We start from the raw sequence: 19,815 nt of genomic DNA on the forward strand, positions 1-19,815 counted from the left end.
GCTCGCGCTTGCGCAAAACTAATGAGAAGACCAAGATTACTTTCAATTAAAAAAAAATAGATAAACAAAAATATTATTGGATTATTTAAAATATATATAAAATAAAAACGTGTGTTAAGTTAATTTGCTATAAAAAGATTACATAGATTATATAACAATTAAAATTATAAAAAATGATAAAAACTTGGTATTGCAAAAGCATGCATTGCACATTTAACTTGATGTTTTTATTTTAATGACTATTTTTTATTTAACAATTTTTTAATAAGATGTTTTTTTATTAACTTTGCGCGACTTTGCACTTTTTCAATATAACTTCAAGTTTTGAAATAGATTATTTTCACAGAAAGAAATGTTTAGTACAAAAAAATATTACAATATATAAATTCAAATTTATTACAAATTTTATTTTATATTTCGTAAAATTATTTAATATTTCATAAAATTATTTAATATTTCATAAAAAAAGTAAAGAGAGAATTACTTTTCAACAAAAATGCTTTGTTGGTCCATGTTGATTGATCCGATCAATGCTGAGACAGAGATCACTGATCCGGATTATCTAGGGAAATTTAGAGAGTCTATTAGTTAAGTACCACTGCTTTCGATCAGAGATCTGATCATTTGTCATAAATACCCATTAGTGTCGGTCCACAATGCTTGATGCAATCTTTCCTTGCTTGATGCAATCTCTCCTGTCGTGCTCCAGGAGGATTATTTGTATATTTACCAATGGCATTGGAGGGTGTCGCCGTTGCAGTCCGACCTGCATCCATCGAGTGAGAGACCAACATCGCTCTGGAGATTCGAAAGAATACATGTATATATGTATATTGTAATATATATATATATATATATATATATATATATATATATATATATATGTGTGTGTATCATTGTATTATTGACGTGTTATTCTAACCACGTTATTTGCGATAAATATCATCACATGCCTCGGTAGTCGAAAGGATAAGATGCCTGCCCGATAAGCAGGAGATCCAGGTTCGATTCCTGACTGAGGTGGTATTTTTTCGCAAAATAATTACAAGTTTTCACGACTGGTTCGTGGTCGGGCCCCGCTGTGACGCACACCCTCCCTTCTTATTTGGGTATAAGTATTTAATTTTTAAGCCGTAAGAAATTGACCAATCATAGTCGATTATTCTTTTCATATTCGATTATAATTGGTCAATTTCTTACGCTTAAAGCTTAAATATTATTGTGGACCGACACTTATGTAATGCATAAGTTTTGGGGTCAACTTTTAAACTCAGTAAATAGAAAAATTGGGAGCGTCCCGTTTGATCACGTTGCGATTGACCACATTCACAATGGCCGGTGCCAAGAGGTTTTCCTCTGTTCAAGCGCTATAAGTGGCTGATGGTCAATTGCAATGGTCAAACAAACCCCACCCGAGGAGTTAGGACCTCTTTCATCAATCTTCGGTTAAGCTAACCAACGATTAACTCGACCATGATTGCCAACTGAGAATTAAACTGTTTATTATAGATGTGTTAAAATTTTTATTTAAGCAAATAATTGTTTAATAATTTTTATTTACTTTAATTATCGGATTACTTACAATTTTATTTACCTACAACTACACTCAAGATATCTACAAGACGAGAAGAATATTAGATTAAAGAACACTTAAGCCTGAGACACAATGAAAAAGTACAGAAAACAGAAACAGGGAATAGCACAGGCAACAGACCAATCAGAAGTGAAAGAATATCATAGATATTTCTGATTGGTCAAAATCCTTAGCAGTCTAGTGTATAATATAAATGTCTATGGCTGACGCTCATGGCGCAGCGTCGCAAGATGGCGGTGGCGTGGACACGCGACACCCGTGGTGCTGATGTGTTATAGATTATGCACTGTTAATATGATGGGACGCTGAGTGAGGCGGAGTGGCCTTCGACGCTCGGTCATAGGCTATAAGGATACTAGGCAGTATATATATATATATATATGTGTGTGTGTGTGTGTGTGTGTGTGTGTGTGTGTGTGTATATGTATATACTATTTAATACATTACGCGATTAAGCGGTCAATAGGATATATTGTTTGTTTATTAAGTGGTAGTATGTATCACAAATAAGAGAGTTAATATGTAATTAGCTAAATGAAATATTAAAAATAATAGGAAACATATAAAATTACAATTAGAAAATAATAAATGCCGGGAAAAATAAGGTACAATAGTAGTAATAGTAGTAATAGTAGTAATAGTAGTAATAGGTAAATGTAATAGTTTAATGTAAGTAGATTAATATAGTAGTATGACAACAACATTTACAATGGTGATTATTTAATAATAATATAATAATAATAATAATTAAGAGATTAAAATGGTGAAATAATAAGTAATAATGACGCAACGGAATTTAGCTAGTCAAAGTAATTTCTAAGATGGTCGCCCGGCGAGGAACACGCGGCTGAAGAGCCAATCGTAGTTGTATAAATTTAATATGGCGGCGTTTAGGTCTGTTCGTAAGAGCTCAAGGAAAGCTCGAAAAAGTTTTTGATACTCGTTTTCTAAATGTAACACCTCCCCTCCTAAAAAGAAATGTTGGGTGCACTGCCTGATATTTCTCCGCATGGCGTCGGAAAGTTCGTTGTTCGCGCAATCTATTTTGCGATTGCCATGTCTCTTATCCCACTAGCACTAATCATTGTCACTTTACCTTATTTCACACAATATCTTCGCGTAAGTATTTTTGTAGTTCACTGAATGAACGCACGTGCTCATTGTTCTCGTCCTTCTCATAGCTGAGAACGGGTGCAGATGCGGTTGATGATTCATCCATGGAAGTCCATCCATGGAAGAGTGCTGACATGAGACGTTCGACGCTGGGCAAATCAGGCTTAGTCATCGGCTTTCCCATGTGCAACAAGTTGATTACGGAAGATTACACTGTTCCCAACAGGTGAATGCTCCATTCGTAAATTCAGTGTAATGCGTAACCGTGTATTATAGTATCAATAACCAATTTTATTAATCTGGCTATTATAAATATCGCCAAGACTTCTGCATTGGCGGAGTCGAAGGTGATAAATTCATTCCAGAGGCGCTTGCCCGCATTTTCCGCAATCTTATCGAGTGCCTCCTCGTCAAGGAGGTTCATTAGCGAGACGCTGCCTCCTGACACAATTTGGCCCAGAAATCCTCGTGCAATCGTATTGAGCATCAAGAGCTTCTTGACTGAAAACATTATATGATCTCGGAGTCAGTCGAGGTCGTCGGTAAAATAAATTCCGCTCGTGACAAGCGCGTCTAGACTGATGTATTTCCAGCTCGGTGTCGAGAGCAATTGGATGGCTGGAGACGAAAGCAACTCTGAAGGCTTCGTAATTATTCGATACTAAGTGTCATGTAGCTTGTACACGTTTGATAGCAGCTCGTTGCAATCCTTGTGGATGCTAGCGTTTGTGAGTATTCTTATACGTGATAGCAGAAAGTATGTGTTCCTGCACCGGTAATTCGTTGTAACAGCTTTCTGTGTGTTTTAATTACAGTCCACTGGGGCGCACTGGATAATATGGATTACTTCGCCTGTGGTTATGGCAGTGTAACCAGGAGACTTCATAATACAATAAGCCATCTCATCTGGAGCAATAGTGGATAGCGAGAGGGCGTTCTGCAGAATCTGACGCTGCAGTGCGCATTTTTGCTCCATAATGTCATGATACAATCTGGTAAGTTGACGTTTTACATGCTTCTCCACATATACGAACTTTGAATTGACGTAGGCGAAAATGTCTAAATTATTTACGGAGATCCATGACTTCGCCTTGAATATTTTCTCTCTCTGCGTTTTGAGAATAATAAGCTTAGAGTGCTCAGTCTGGTATAACTGGTATCCGCAGAGGTTGAATTCAGTTGTTTTTGCTAATGTGAAGGTTGTATCCTTGGTCATCACGGTGTACACTATTGGAGCTGTTTGGTTGATTCTTGGGGATAGCTTAGTTGCCATGCTTTCATATAAAACATCGTACTGATTAAAATGGCAGCTATCCGTCGATGGAATTTTCCAAAGGGTTTCTGTGCCATCGTAATCAATGCAGATGCTAGGTTGCATTCGGCAACGCGTTTCAGATGGTAGATTTATCGGTCGATCATTTGTACGATGTGTCGAATGATCGTAGCACGACTTTCAGCGGCCTGCATTATCACGTTTTCCCAGGTGCCAAAGCCGTCCGAGTATTGTGTCCCTGAACAACAGCTGTCAGTATGTACTGATCGGCCATGATGACATTTCTGTGATTGATAACGTTAGTTTTTAGTCGATCTGCGGTTTCAATGGAGAATGTCCCGGTGTCACGAATCCTCTGGCTTTCTCATTCGATCTCCTTCATGTATTGCGTCCGTCGGAGACAATAGAAACGTGCGCATGCCGCAGTAGTAAATCGTGCAATCTATTTCTATTCTGCACTGTATGACGATAATGCTCTCATTGAAGTTAAAAAAATTGCATCAATTGTATGTATGCCTCCGTGCTTTCAGGTTCCAGGTTCTCGACGTTGCAAGTGTCGATGTCTAATGACAATGTGATGATGTTGAGCTCGCTGCCCTCGCAGTTGTAGTCCATGAGGCCGAAGCACATCATCGGCAGTAGTATGAAGATCATTACGTTATAATTCCATGATGAATCCTTGGATGTCGTTGGTTGACTGGCGCGCCGACTACCTCTCGTCTCTCATCCTGATTGTGGTTGTGGAGGGGAGCAGCGCGTGATGGAGCTCCGACTCCCCACTTTTTTCTCCAACTTATCTGTATGTACAGTACGCAACTTACCTACTTTTATTTCTAATCTGACATTGTTGTTATTACATACTTCTATAATAGTATGCGGATCCGTGTATTGGGGACCTAGTTTATTTTTTACAGGTTCCTTAAGCAAATACACGCGATTGCCTATGTTAAATTCACATGCATTTACTCGTACGTAGTATCGTTTGGAGCTTTGCGCTGTTTAAATTGCGATGCGCTATCACTTGTACTTCATTCAGTTTATTAGACAAATTAGTATTCGGCGGAATTAGCTTTCATTGCTCTCGTCTATCTGCGCGGGATCGCTCGTGGATACTCGCGTGAGGTTTCCGTAAACTAGCTCATGGGGAATAAAACGTGTTCCTTCATGTACTAGTGTTATACGGGAAGCTAGCCATTTTTAATATTTTGTCCCAGTCTTTGTGTTTGTTAACAAATTGTTTGAGATATTCCCAAAGTACATGATGCGATCTTTCGATGGAACCATTGGACTGGGGGCCGTACGCGGAGTCTTATAGTGTTTAATTTGGAATTTCCGAGCGATATTTCTCATCAACGAATTTATAAAATGCATCCCCTCCGTAACGCTTTGGGTGCGCCATGTACACAATATATTTGTTCACGAAGGCGTCGGTAACGTCGATTGTCGAGACGCCCTTGAGAGTGATAGCGGACGAGTGTTTTGTCAGCAAATCTTGCATGGTGAGGATATAAAAGTATCCCGAGCACGTGGTCGGCAATAGCTCTACGATATCTTGTCGAACGCTTTATCTGGTGTATCGGTCAACATCATGGGCTGCCTGATTTTTAGCGCGTTAGCTTATTTAGTTGACAACTTTTACAATGTAACGGCATATTTGCTCCTTCATGCGAGGTCACGTGTATCTTTCCCGTATTCACGCATGCGTCTTGGTCATGCCCTTATGTTCCCCTATCGCGGACGCATGATATTTCTCTATTATTTTGGCTCTATCTTCCGCGGGTGGGACCACGTTTCATTCGTGCAGACGTTTATTTCTATATCTTGATCTCACAACGCATTACGCAATATTTTGTCTATTTTCGCGAACGGTACGCTGTTCACGTTGCTTTTACATACGGATATGGTTCGCAGGCCTAATTCGCGTATCAGTTAGCGAACCGACGATTTTTCAATGATGCTAGTAGGTATATTACACCGATTCTAATTCAGAAGCATTGAGGGGGGTGCGGGTGTGCGGGGGGGAACGGCGCGCAATCGAGGAGCTCCGGGGAGGGGGGAGGGGGGGACGGCGCGTGTTGGGCGACCCAGTGCCATTGAATGTAAACAGCGTGCGATTGAATCGACGATTGATGCCTTCAGCACCGTGATAAATAATTACGAAAAGATAAATAACGAAGATGATATAAAAAATTGGACGCGTGGACATGACGTCAGGGGGGGGGGCGTCACCGTCGCCGCCGCGCCCGCCGCCGCTGTCATCATGTTCTCTCTCTTACCATTTTTTCTTCTCTCTTCCTTCCTCTTTTCTTAAGTTCTCTCTCTTTCCACTAAGGTATCTCGTTTTGTTTTGATATCTTTTGTAATTTTAATTTTTTTTTAATTAATTATTTTATTTATAATTAATTATTTATTTAAAATTAATTATTTTTTAAAGGAGATTTTTTAAATATTACTTAGTAATTTATTATTATTATGAGTGATATTATTATTCACGACAAGATGCGTCGGCACGCGACTCGTTATCGCAGCGCAACTTGAAACCGCTGAATTAAAAGGAAGAATGGAGAATAAACCGAGTAATATTTATCATAATATACATTTATTGGTCATGTAATGCATAGTGTACAATATTATCTATTGCGTACGCTAATAATTCACAATCTATAATCGAAGTTTTGTTCTTAATTTTATGGTTGATATTGTTTATTTTTTTATCTACTTTATGTATCATTTGATACACTCCGAAATTAGATATCACATGCGAAAATATTCCACATAGGTCGACGGTATGAAAGATATATCTTTAAAACGGTAAGATCACTTTATCGGACACGTGTTAAAAATTACAAACTTGCAATTTTACGTAGGTCAATGAAATATATTTTATTAAACATAAATAACGAAACATAACGAAATATAAAAAAACATTAATTTAAGAATGTAATATGATGGAATACAACATATACAATATGTTAGAAAATAAATTCTAAAATACTGAAATTTTAAAATATATAAAATATAAAATGTAAAAAATATTAGAAAATATTATTTAGTAACTTAAATTTAATTTTTTTCGTCTTGTAATATATCTATCTCATCTAATCAATAATATTTTTCATTATTAATTATAAACTCTTTAATACACTCGCGACAATCTGAAGCTATATTATATTCCATTAAAAGTTTATGACAAATAAAATTTTCTTTTTAATTCATAATTTTCTGGCACTACTTTACATAATGTGTGCGTTTGTTATTGCTACTCGAACACGATTAAAGTCTTGCACTTCTGCATGAAAGCAGTCTTCGCATATCCTTCGAAAAGGAGCGTCATCTTCTCTGTAGATGATACTGGCAGAGTTTATAGCTTTTACGCATGTTCCCAGCAGAAGTGGCTCGTAAGTGTCCGGATACTCCTCCGGGATAACTCCGTCTACTGCTTTCACGCTTTCTTGGCTCGTTGACGGTTTCATCTTTTGATTTTATTTCACAATTAATATTATTTTTTATTTAACTCACTTAAATTTTTTTCTTTTATAATATTTACCTTATAAATTACTCGTACGCACTTAATATTTAGTCAGTAGAACTTGCACTTAATACTTGATGAATCGAGTCTGAACGTCTACTGACGGTTAAAGACTCCTTCGTCTCAGTTGGTATCTTCAGTCAGTATCATCACTGTCATAATCAGAATCTTCGAGCACTTCTTCATCCACATACCGCGGGATTAATCCGCGGGGGGGAGGGGACTTCTAAATAATTGGCCTCCTCTTCCCCCTCTTTCTCCTCTTCCTGTGTCGAGGCCAATGAACGAATATATTCGTACAAGGGTATTGCTTACGGCAGTTGTGCAACACCAACGAGAGGGTTGTTGTCAATGTAATAAATACGTTGTTCCTCCACATATACCACAAAGTTACCACGGTACTCTGCCCCGTTGAATCTTGCGCAAATAATGACGCGTGGTAATGCCATTGCAAAGACGTTGCACTCAAAGTTCTTCACGCAAAAGCAATTGTTTTTCGCGCACCAGTGATTCTTCGCGCACAAAATTATTATCGAGGCCACGAAGACGTTTCAATGCCTCCACAAGACTCATTGCATGAGACTGAACGCGGCGTGTCAAGAGAAGCGCCGATACTCCGGCTGCTATAAACAAATCGGAGAGACCTATGATGATGATGATGTTCCGATTTAGACAAAGAAATTGATGATATATAATGGGTCATGAAGTGTGCAGGATCATAATAGATGGAAATCTAATGTGAATGTATATACAATAAATAAAAGTGCATTGTATGAGTTATTCTTTTGCATTAAATAAATATTAAAAAATAAATATTAAAAAAATTTTTCACTTTTTTAAATCGTGATTCAATTTCTTTGTCATATCCATGACCGACACACTGACCTACATTCCTGCTCGACGCGCGCGAGTCACCTCAGCAAGATAAACTTCTCGGCGTTATATGATAAGAAGCGGTACGTCGAGCGTTAGAATTATCAATGCATGGGAAAGAAATAAAAAACATAATTCGTATATCGTATTTATTTTATTCATGGTTATCTGACAACCAATTAAATAATTTGAATACATTTTGTATGCGGAATTAGTATAGATATCCGCATCGCATAGTATTATCAGCGTCCAGATTGTTTAGAGAATCTACGTCTTCGTAATCAGCACCCAGAGTCTCGATGTACACGCGCTCATCGTCCAGAAGCAAATTCCACAGCCATTGTCATTTTTCGTGTCCCTTGATATATACGACAGCATCGTCGTCGTCTTCTTCTTCCGTTCCATGCACAGCCTTTGTAGTCAAACTCTTAGCTTTGCTGTATGAAATCGTTCCGTCGCCCCATCGCAGTCTATGGTGATAACGTATCACCCAACGTGCGCGAGACTTGTCGGCACTTGCGAGGAAATGCCGTGGTATAGGGCTTGCGAAAATGTAGTGAGAGAGAACGGTCCGTTTTCTGAGAGTGGCAAACTCCTTTACAACAAACTGTCCTCCAATGAGAAAACCTTGTAAGTCTACGAACGTTGGCACGACCATGACGAACAATTTTTCGAGACTGCGATCGATTTCGATGTATCGTAGATTTTATTGTCTCTCTCTCTCATGTGCCAGCGATGCTCTTAGGTGATCTTGCGTACAACATTGGTCAACGGATTGTAGTGAATCACGCGATCGTGTATAATGAGACAGTACGCGATGGTATTCATCGGTACGTTCTCCTTAGTCTCAAATTCCAATCTCACGTTCACGGTTGCGCTCTTAACCGATTCGTTTTGTCGAGAATAATCGATGATTACGAATGGACCGTTATGTAGAAAAGACGTAATGGTGAGATCTCGATCGGCTCGAGATACTCGTATCCGTAATAACCTTTGCAGAAACGCGCGTACGTTTCATACAACACGGACCATCTGTTTTTGTCGAAATCAAGATTCATATCGTTATACGGATAACATTCCGAGTTCAGATAGAGTTTCATGTTGGTTAAGTTGCAATCGTCGAATCGACTCGTGTCCTCAGCCATGACATTTTTGCGACCTGTTTGCAGAGCAAAGATGACGTATCACGATTTCTCGAGCTGAGTAGCGGTCTTGATGGCCCACGAATGCTTGGTTGTACGCTGTAACATCGGAAACTCGTACAGATCCCACGAGCAAAAAGCCATGCTCAAGTATCGTCCGCTCTCCAAAGTGCGCAGCATCGATAGTTTTTTATCTCGTTCAATAACCCGGCATTCGCCATTGTATCTTGAATAAGTCGACCACGGGATCTAACGTCGAATTTCCCATCAGGCAATTGTTGTCGTTGCGCGATCGTATTAAGATCAACTCGTGACGAGCGTTGATTACCACGCGTCTATAATTCTCGCAAAATCCCAACAGTGCATAGAGAGGTACGCAAAAGTTAAAGTTTTTTCTGTAGGCGCATTTAATCTCACACCTCATCGTGTTGTAATTTGCGCGGAGCACTATCGGGTATTCTCCAATCTCGTCATCGCCGCGCGCGGTGTCACCAGCGTTACTCTCAAACGCGTCGCGTCGCGGACGTTTCCGTAAAATCTCACGTTTCAAAAATTCATTTATGGCATGCAGTTCATACGACTCCTCGGGAATCGTAATTTCTGCATCGTCTTTGCCAAAATAAAATGTATTGTTCGAAGCGTTTACATTCGGTATCGTGTGATAAGTCTCCAAAATTGTTAGACCAAGCTCGTAGTCATCATCGCTCAAATCTATGGCTGGAGAATAATTTTTCGCGAGAACGCTGCTCTTCCTGCTCAGCGTAAGCGTCAGCGACATGTTGAAAAAAGCGTTCGACGAATACTGAGACGCCGCGACATTTTGTCGGACTTTATAAATTCACGCGCGTCGGCCGTTTTGGAGAAGAAATCACAAGCACAGCTGTCCGCAGACGCTCTGATCGTACGTCTGATAGGACGTTTGATTGTACTCTATCGTAGCATCGTCTCCGAAATATCGTATCAGTTCCTTGGGCGGTCGAAAATTACCAAAACTGTCAAAATACACAACGCGATTTCTCTTTGCGTACGCTACCCAATGAGTACCGGGGCCCGTCGTGTCGTCGAGATTTACGATACCATTTTCGTTTCGACGTGCGCCGCTAATCGGTAATGCGTCACGCATGAAAACACCTCTAAAGTACGGTACGCGCTGTTACGTCCGAGATGGAGTAGAACGGTTAATGAGTTTGAAGAAAAAAAAAGGGGGGGTAACTCTGGGGAGTTCTACCTTTTTTTTATGGATACTAAAATGTGGTTATGGTATATTTGGATCAAAGTTCGCGAAATTATAATTTAGGATTATTTGATTCACAATAAAGATAATTTCTAGATCAATGTAAACGTAAACAGAAAGATCAATAAAGAGTTATGTAAAAACAATATTAACAAAGTGGCAGTAATAATAATGATAATGATAATAATAACAATAATAATAATAATGTCGATGGAAAATATATCATGAATCATAATGGTGAATAAAATAACATTATGGTATAGACCTAATTATATGTGGAATTATATGTAGAAAAATAAATTAGACAATACGAAATAAGAATGGGGAGAAAACAGGTGTAAGAACTTTAAAGAATAAGAGCTTTATATGACAAAATTATTATCAATATATATATATATATATAAATGAATAAAGGCACTGTATATAATAAATGTAGGTTTAATAGTAATAATATATTAATCAATCAACATAAAAGAGAAATGTCAACTAGTAATAATAATAGTATAATAATAATTATTATTATAGTAATAATAATGATAATATAGTATAATATAAATAAAAAAATATATAAATGTAATATATTATTTAAATGTTATTATAAAGAACATATTGTAATAATAATAATATTATAATGTGAATGGAAAAGAATATAATATATTATTTAAATGTTATTATAAAGAGCATATAGCAATTGTAATAATAATATGTAAATAAAAAAAATATAGTATGTTATTTAATATATGAATGTTAATGAATATTATAAGATATACAAAACATAATGTAAATCTAACGTGGTAGGGATTTATTTTGTAAAGAAATCAATCAATCAATAATTAAATAATAATAATAGTAATAGTAATAATAGTAATAATAGTTATCTGAATAATAATAATAAGGGAAACGATTACCTTAGCTGGTTCGAAGTAAATAATTATAATTTTGAAATTCTACCAAATTCTCTTTCCTTTCCTTTTCCTTCCTTGGGTATTAATATAGTTTTCGCCCTTAATGGTAAAAGATTCAGTGATTTGATTCAGTGGGATGATTCGGCGATTACACTCTCTGGAGGTTCGTTTACGACTGCTCCCGTCCGCATCCAAGCCGTACCTCTAGAGTAGGACCCGATGCAAAGGGGAGGGACAAACAAAGCATTCCTCGACTGAGTATTTTATTTCGTACTATGATTATTTACGCGAAAATAGGAAAAGATGGAAGGAAAAGAAAGAGAGAAAAATAAAGTTAAGACCTAATATATTTTTTTGGAGGTATCGTTAATACCTAGAAATAAATCTTATTATTGCAAAACGGGAATTCATTTAATTTATTTTCGTCGGTTAAATTTCGTTGCGCAATGAAAGACTCTCCGAGCTGGCCCTTCGTTGGAAAGTTTACATTAGAAATATTTGAGTGCGATAAGCCTCCCCTTTAGTATAAACTAAGATCATCAAACGCTCTCTCCTACAGTTGCAGCATCGAGAACCGAAGAAGAGATGATTCGAGAAAAGAAAATTAAATTATAGAATTATATTTCCAAATTATACATCCAAAAGAAAACAATAATAATGGTAATAAAATAAAATTATGTCTTATCGCGAGACGAAAGAAAATGAATTCTCATTTTACCATTGATTAGATTAATAATAATAAGAATTATATATATATAAAATAAAGAGGAACATATATATATAAAATGGTAAGACTATAGAATGATGAAAGTTATATCCTAATATTCAAATCTTAATATTTAAAATTATATATTTTAATATTTAAAATCTCAATATTTAGAATCTTATATCTTAATATTTAAAGTTACGCATGCGTTAACCTAAGGTTCGACTGCACCTACATCATTTTGAATGAACGTCCGCAAGTGTTAATTTCCTGCGGACGTTACAGCGCATACGCTTCGCCAGCTGGTCCAATTGTATGTTGGTGGTTACACCCGTAGATATTTTTATTGTCTCTTTGGCGTTTTTTTTTCTTTTTTCTTTTTTTCGCTGTTACGCCTCGTCTGCCTTTGTACGGGGCGAGATACAGTCCTCGTCCGTATTTGTACGGAGCGAGATACAGTCCCTGTCCGCGCGTTTCCATCGCGCGACGTTGCAGTTCCTCGAATTGACGTTGCGCGATTTTCTTGTCGTTTACCGCTTTCGCCACGCTGGCCGATCGGCTCTGCCGATTAAGGATCCGAAGTAGGTATACTACACCGATTCTAACTCTGAAGCGTTGAGGGGGGTGCGGGTGTGCGGGGGAGAACGGACGGCGCGGGGAAGAGGGGAGGGGGAACTCCGAAGCGGCGATCCTTTGAACTGAGCCGCGAGGGGGGGGGGTAGTGAAGAAAGACGAGGTGAGATAAACAAATAGGATAAGATAGCAAGGCGATATAAATAAAATATCATCTTCGGACGGCGAAGATGATATAAAAAATTGCGCGTGGACATGACGTCAGAGGGGGGGGGGGCGCCACCGCCGCCGAGTAAAAAAATAAATATCTCTTGTATTATTTTTTTTTTGTTTATTTTATTGAGTGATTATTGTATTATTGAATATTTATTTTATTTTATATATTATATGTTAAAACAAGTACATTTCTTCTGTTATTGGTTTTTTTCTAGTATATAATTTCTAATACATTTTTCGCAATCTAATAGTTTTCTTAATTTTAGAAGTTTTTTATGGCATTTTATACATTGTATTTTCTCATTTATATTATCATCGTTAATAATCGCGTGGCTATGCCAATTTGGAAGAGGTAATCTTTTAAAATTTTCTGCGTCTATTATTTATATTTCGGTTGGATTAAAGCAATCTCCACATATTTTTCGTTTAGGTGGTATGGTTTCATAAAATATATAACTATAGTATTGTATTCGTAGTTTATTGAATTTATTTGGGCCTATGATGCATCTTAGTTCCGGATCTCCCAGCATTTTGGTATAGTTTATTTTTTGGTTTTGTTGTTTCTGTGTTTTAAAAAGAAAATAAAATTTATTATTATATTTATTATATTTATTTATTAATTAATTTTTTTAGTTACTTACAGCACAATCAAATTCTGGATCTTTTATTTGTTTTTTATAATTTTCTACTTCTTTTTCTTCCTTTTGCATTTTTATTTATTGGTTTGATACGATAGAATGGTAGATTGGATTGGTTTGATATGATAGAATGAGTCCGTCTCGTACGAGGAACAGAATGATTCTGAATGATTTTTTCAACAAGGCTCTTGGCCCTTAGCTTACGCTCTATGTTACTCTTATCTTATAACGCCTTTTGTTTAGATGGGAAAAGATATTGGATTTCATTGTCTTTGTTTAATGTGGACTTATCTTTTGCTTCCTGTTTCATTTTTCATGTATGTAATGTGTTGGTATATATGTCTTGGTAATGTATGCATGAATTTGCTTTATGTATATTCTCTTTTATTGGGGCCTCCACCGCCGCCGCCGAGTAAAAAAATAAATATCTCTCTCGTATTATCTCTTCCGTTGCGGTTCTCTCCCTTCCTCCAGACTCTTTTCGTATCCGTAATGATTTTTGACTTTTTGAATTACATGTGTTTATTATGTGTTGTAAAAAGATTTTTTTACAGAAGAGTATAAAAATATGTTTTAACAATTTTTGTGTTTTGGCGGGGAAAAAGAATAAAAAAACATAATTCGTATATCATATTTATTTTATTCATGGTTATCTGACCACCAATTAAATAATTTGAATACATTTTGTAATGCGCAATTAGTATAGTGATATCCGCATCGCATAGTATTATCAGCGTCCAGATTGTTTAGAGAATCTACGTCTTCGTAATCAGCATCCAGAGTCTCGATGTACACGCGCTCATCGTCCAGAAGCAAATTCCACAGCCCTTGTCGTTTTTCGTGTTCCTTGACATATACGATAGCATTACTGTCATCATCGTCGTCGTCGTCGTCGTCGTCTTCTTCCGTTCCATGCACAGCCTTTGTAATCAAACTCTTAGCTTTGCTGTATGGAATCGTTCCGTCGTCCCATCGCAGCCTATGGTGATGACGTATCACTCAACGTGCGCGAGACTTGTCGGCACTTGCGAGGAAATGCTATGGTATAGGGCTTGCGAAAATATAGTGAGAGAGAACGGTCCGTTTTCTGAGAGCGGCAAACTCCTTTATAACAAACTGTCCTCCAACGAGAAAACCTTGCAGGTCTACGAACGATGGCACGACCATGATGAGCAATTTTTCGAGACTGCGATTGATTTCAATTCGATTTCGTAGATTTTATTGTCCACCCTCACCGCGTACATCTTCGCTCTGAGTCCGACGAATTCCGTCATTATCGCATCGTTATTTTCATCCTTTATTAGAGCAGGTACTTTTTTATTTACGAGAGGCATCCCGTATGCGTTGCCCGGCGGATAATCGCTCGTATAGAATCTAGCGATATCGCGTTTCATCGTCTCGTACATATCGTCGCACTCGATATGGTATATGAGACTGTCCATGTCGGTGTTATTACTTTACATTTCTCGTGATACAACGGTGACATGTATTCGTGGTGAAATTCGTATAAGCAGATTTTCGATATGTCGAGTATACACATACCCACATAAATCGGTTTGTCGAATTTCACGTCGAGTTTACGCAGTTTGATGGCGATTAAGTTTTCTGCAAAGACGCTGCGGCTGTGGAAATTTGGTTTTGCGATCATTGCTTCCGCGCCATACCATCCATCCCATTTTATTATTAATTTTACATCCACGTGATTCCGAACATTTTCTATTGTTTTACCGAATACCGCGTTGTTCATTAATTTGTACAAATTTTTCTCAAAATCATTTTTCGCGCACGTTCTAAAGTGTGTATTGAGTTCGATGTAATCGCGGAGCCAGGTGAATTGAACAAATTGTAATACGCGGTGTATCTTTGTGATACGAAAACCGTAGCGCGTACATTGCTGCAGGTTGCGATAATGGATGACGTACCGCTTCTTGTCATATAATGTCGCGAGAAGTTTATCCTGCCGCCGGGTGCTTTATCACGCGTCGGACAGAAAGGTAGGTCAGTGTGTCGATCGTGCAAATGATGCGGATACTTGAGATCGACCTCGAGAATATAACCCGTAGACGAATCCGGAGCGATCGCGCTCGCGTCAAAGTTCTCAACGTCTTCAACCCTCGAAATCCGGCATAGGGCAGCGGTTGACACATCTCCCATCCGTACAGATTGTTCACGTCGTAGTACATCAAATACGACGATCGGTTTCGATGGATTCGTACGAACGCATGTGCTTGTTATTGGCCTGCGCGTATCTGCCGGAACATTGATTGAAGCCACCCCGTATACCGCGTTCGATAAACATAACCATATCGATGTCGGTGAGCAACTCAAATTTTACACGCGTATGTTTCAGCATGGCGTCCCACATGAAACCTGGCAATGTGTAGTAATAAACGGGATCGAGTCCATAACTCGCGACGCAACTTTCGCGGAAATTTTCAAAAACGTCGACCAATAACAAGACTTCGGTCTTGAGATATAGATCGCTGTACTTGCCTAGAGTTTCAATGAAGAACCGCCAGACGTTCGCAGCGTGCGCGTAATTGTCCTTCGACACCACATCACCGGTCAACGAGCTATAGAACGATTCACGCGGTGGTAGGCGCAACTTGTCCGCGCGATCCACATATTCGTACGGAAAGACACCTTTGCGCGTCAACAAGTCAAAATCTTCGTTTGATACCGTGGAAAATTTGGAATGTAAAATTTTCAATTTTTCTTTCGTTAAAAAAGATGCCAATTTATCGAGGCTGGTATTTAAAAATTTGTACGAATCTATGAACCGCAGTCGTACGCAATTTCGCGAATCTGATTTCTCGGTGGTATTTTGAACATGTTTTGTAACGAAATATATTTTTCTTTTGTTATCGGCAGCACGTCGATCCTGCCTTCGAACGCCGTAGCTATTTCCATGATGATAAAGTGCATGTCATAACCGGATAAGTTGTGAAATATTATGGGAATGAATATGAACCTTTATAATTTAGATTATAATTTGAGTGCGCGGGACCACGGTAACGACCGGTAAGATGGTAATGATCGCGTACCCGCGTGTCGTCCGACGCAAATGGTTTTTCACAAATATGACAACGCGTCGCGCTACGATATGTGTTACGTCCCGAGATGGTGTAGAACGGTTAATGGAATTTGGGAAAGAATATCTAGTGTATTTATGTTCAATGGCTGCGCTGGATACGATTACAAACTATATTTTCGGATTAGAACCCGCAATCGAGCGGAAATCGCGGGGAAATGTGTTTTATTAATATAATAATAGGGATATGACATTGTATTATAAAGTTACGATTGTTGATGTAATTGGTTGTGAAATTATGATTCAAAGTTATTTAATATGACAGAAAGAAATGATTTCTTGGGTTATTGTAAAATATAACACGAATAAACAGTTATATTAAAATAATAATAATAAAGAAAATAATAATAATAATAATATAATGATAGTAATGAAAATATTAATGAAAATTATCTCGTGAAATATAGTGATGAATAAAATAATGCCATAATATCGGAAATACAAGTTTACATATATAAATAAATATTTGATTTATGTAAAAGGTGAGGGTCGTATAAGCTTAATTACATATGAAATGGGAATGGAAATTAGAAAATGTTAAATAGGAATGATAAAAAAAATAATGTGTAAAGTTAAAAATATAGGATTAAGGAATATTAATATACATATATATATATATATATATATATATATATATATATATACACATAAAACAGAGATGTTGACGTTGAACATAGACTGACGTAGATGTAGTAATAATATGAATGAAATACAACTTAATCAATATAAAAATATGAAATATGTAATAATAATGAGATGTGAATATAATAATTAAATTCTAAGTTATCTTTGAAATTTATATAGATAATGATATTGAAACGAAGTGAAAATCGGCAATGTAATATAAGCAAGTCAGATAATATAATATAAGAAAATCAGTAATGTAATATAAGTAAATCGAATAGTATAATATAAGAAAATCAAATAATATAATATAAGAAAATCAAATAATATAATATAAGAAAATCAGTAATATAATATAAGTAAAACGAATAGTATAAGAAAATCAAATAATATAATATAAGAAAATCAGTAATATAATATAAGTAAATCGAATAGTATAATATAAGAAAATCAAATAATATAATATAAGAAAATCAGTAATATTGTTACGTCCAGCCCGAGGTAAATATTTTTTTTTTTTTAAATGGATGGGGCTTGGAAGGACGCTCCAAATACCCTCTCGCAGATGGGCGCGCTGAGGCGTCCCTACGAGTCGGACACACTGTGCTGAGCCACGAGTGCGAGTCAACGTCTTGAAAAAGACGCTATGACTTCGACTGCGTGACGTGCGTCCGTCGGTCCGTAATTTAGGTAAGAGAATTTAATCTCTTTTGCCAGGGACAGGACCATGCGCGAATCTTGGGATAACGAGGAATGAAAGAGGGAGCAAATAACTAAAACGATAAATTTAAATTTTACATGTAATTTATAATTTTAAAACGATTACAAAGTTAGCTAGCTACAAGATCGTGTCATTATTTCTTGCGTTGAAATACATTTACTGACGATATATTTACATTTGAAAAAATAATAAAAAAAAGAAAGGTGTTACGTACAGAAATTCATGTAATATAAATGTTCTAAAAATTGACGGATGTATTATTTGGTTTCTGTGTACAAATTCTATTATTTTTTGGTATGTTTATCTATATTCTAATTATTCTTATCTTACATAATTTAGTATTTTTAATCTGTATTTAATAATTTTATCTTACGTTGTTAATCTATTTAAATTTGTATTTTGTTATCTGTGTGTGGTTGTTTCGGAGAGGAGGTCGGATTTTCGATAGTAAGGTCTAGGGAAGGAGGGGAAGGAGTCCGGAGTTCGCAGAACTCGTCCAAGGATTTCTGGGTGCGGAAATTTGGATATATCTGGAGGTTAGTGTCATAGCGCTCTGGGAAGAGTGCGCTGAAATCTGGGGGTGATCCAGGTTCAGATGGTTTGATTGGGGAATAGGACGGAGGAGATATGTACAAATAATGGGGTCTCCTGCTGGAACAACTCGTGGTTTCTTCGGGATGTGTCAAAATCTCGGATGTCCCAGATGAGGGATAGTTCCCTGATTGACGAGCTCGCTTGTTGCGACGGTAACGGAGCCTTTTCAGGGCTCGTCTCCGTCTCTGAGCATCGGAAAGAGTGGATGATGCAGCTTTCACTAGAAGAAATGGATTTGGAATATGAAGGAAATGTCATTGATCGTGAACCTTAAGGCTATCTCTGAAATATTTCAGGAAACCGAGAGATTCGACAGAGGAGAGAAATTAAGAAGGGAAAGAGAAAATTGTAAGAAAGGAGAGAAAAAAGAAAAGAATAGATTTCCCGAATTATTCGGTGGCCATGAACCTGCTGAGTGCTCCGCAACGCATAGGGAGTCCGAGAGGTTCGACGGCTGAAGCCAACAGAGAAGAAGCAGATTTTTGCCGAATTATTCGGCGACCATGAACCTGCTGAGTGCTCCGCAACGCATAGGGAGCCCGAGAGGTCCGACGGCCCAAGCAAAGAAAGAAAGAGAAAAGAAAAAGAAAAAGGAAGTAAAAGTGTAAGGAAAACGGCAGAGGATAGAAAGGATGTAAGGGAGAAATGAGAAAATATAAGTAGAAGAGACCCGAAAATTATTATTAGGGAATTTTTCTATGTGTAATTAAACTGTTACTCTGGAATGCCGGAGACTTGGGACCTGCGAGATGATGAAGGCGATAACGGTGTCGCCAGGAAACTTGGTCACTTGTACTTGTACTTGGTGAAATTGTTGATTTATTTCGACTGACACCGACTGATTGAATTATTGACAACTGATAAACTGAAAATGTTCTGATCACGTGAAAAAAGGAAATAACAGTGTGCGCTCCGTGCCTTTAAGGGCACTATATATATATATATATGATTTCGTTGAGGAAAACATCTGTACACGTGTTGTTTTTCCG

General features: G+C 37.4%; 2 protein-coding genes across 4 annotated transcripts in view; one reads left to right on the forward strand and one right to left on the reverse strand.

Moving 5' to 3' along the window:
- Positions 1-257: 257 nt before the first annotated feature.
- LOC148934913 (uncharacterized) lies at positions 258-4,513 on the reverse strand. The gene is made up of 3 exons (XM_089083499.1): positions 923-4,513; positions 638-798; positions 258-562 (listed from the first exon to the last, which is right to left on the reverse strand). The coding sequence occupies exon 1, from the start codon at positions 4,083-4,085 to the stop codon at positions 3,513-3,515; it is 573 nt and encodes a 190-aa protein (XP_088939625.1). The 5' UTR covers positions 4,086-4,513; the 3' UTR covers positions 258-562; positions 638-798; positions 923-3,512.
- The window catches only part of LOC105427777 (uncharacterized), a 53,464-nt gene continuing 36,221 nt past the window's right edge, over positions 2,573-19,815 (forward strand). Inside the window, exons 1-5 of one of the 3 annotated variants that reach the window (XR_016140961.1) lie at positions 2,573-2,713; positions 2,776-2,933; positions 3,031-3,435; positions 3,523-3,702; positions 4,511-4,779. The gene's annotated coding sequence lies outside the window, so the exon portion shown is untranslated. Of the gene's footprint in view, positions 2,714-2,775; positions 2,934-3,030; positions 3,436-3,522; positions 3,703-4,510; positions 4,780-19,815 lie in introns of those variants that run through there. The other 2 variants (XR_016140962.1, XM_089083501.1) reach the window with 2 other exon arrangements.

Source organism: Pogonomyrmex barbatus, unplaced genomic scaffold (assembly GCF_055798465.1).
Source record: "Pogonomyrmex barbatus isolate J1 unplaced genomic scaffold, ASM5579846v1 scaffold7, whole genome shotgun sequence".
Classification (NCBI taxonomy): domain Eukaryota; kingdom Metazoa; phylum Arthropoda; class Insecta; order Hymenoptera; family Formicidae; genus Pogonomyrmex; species Pogonomyrmex barbatus.

Coding starts and splice junctions, on each gene's coding strand:
- LOC148934913 (XM_089083499.1), bottom strand. CDS start 4,085: ATGCAACCTAGCATCTGCATTGATTACGATGGCACAGAAACCCTTTGG.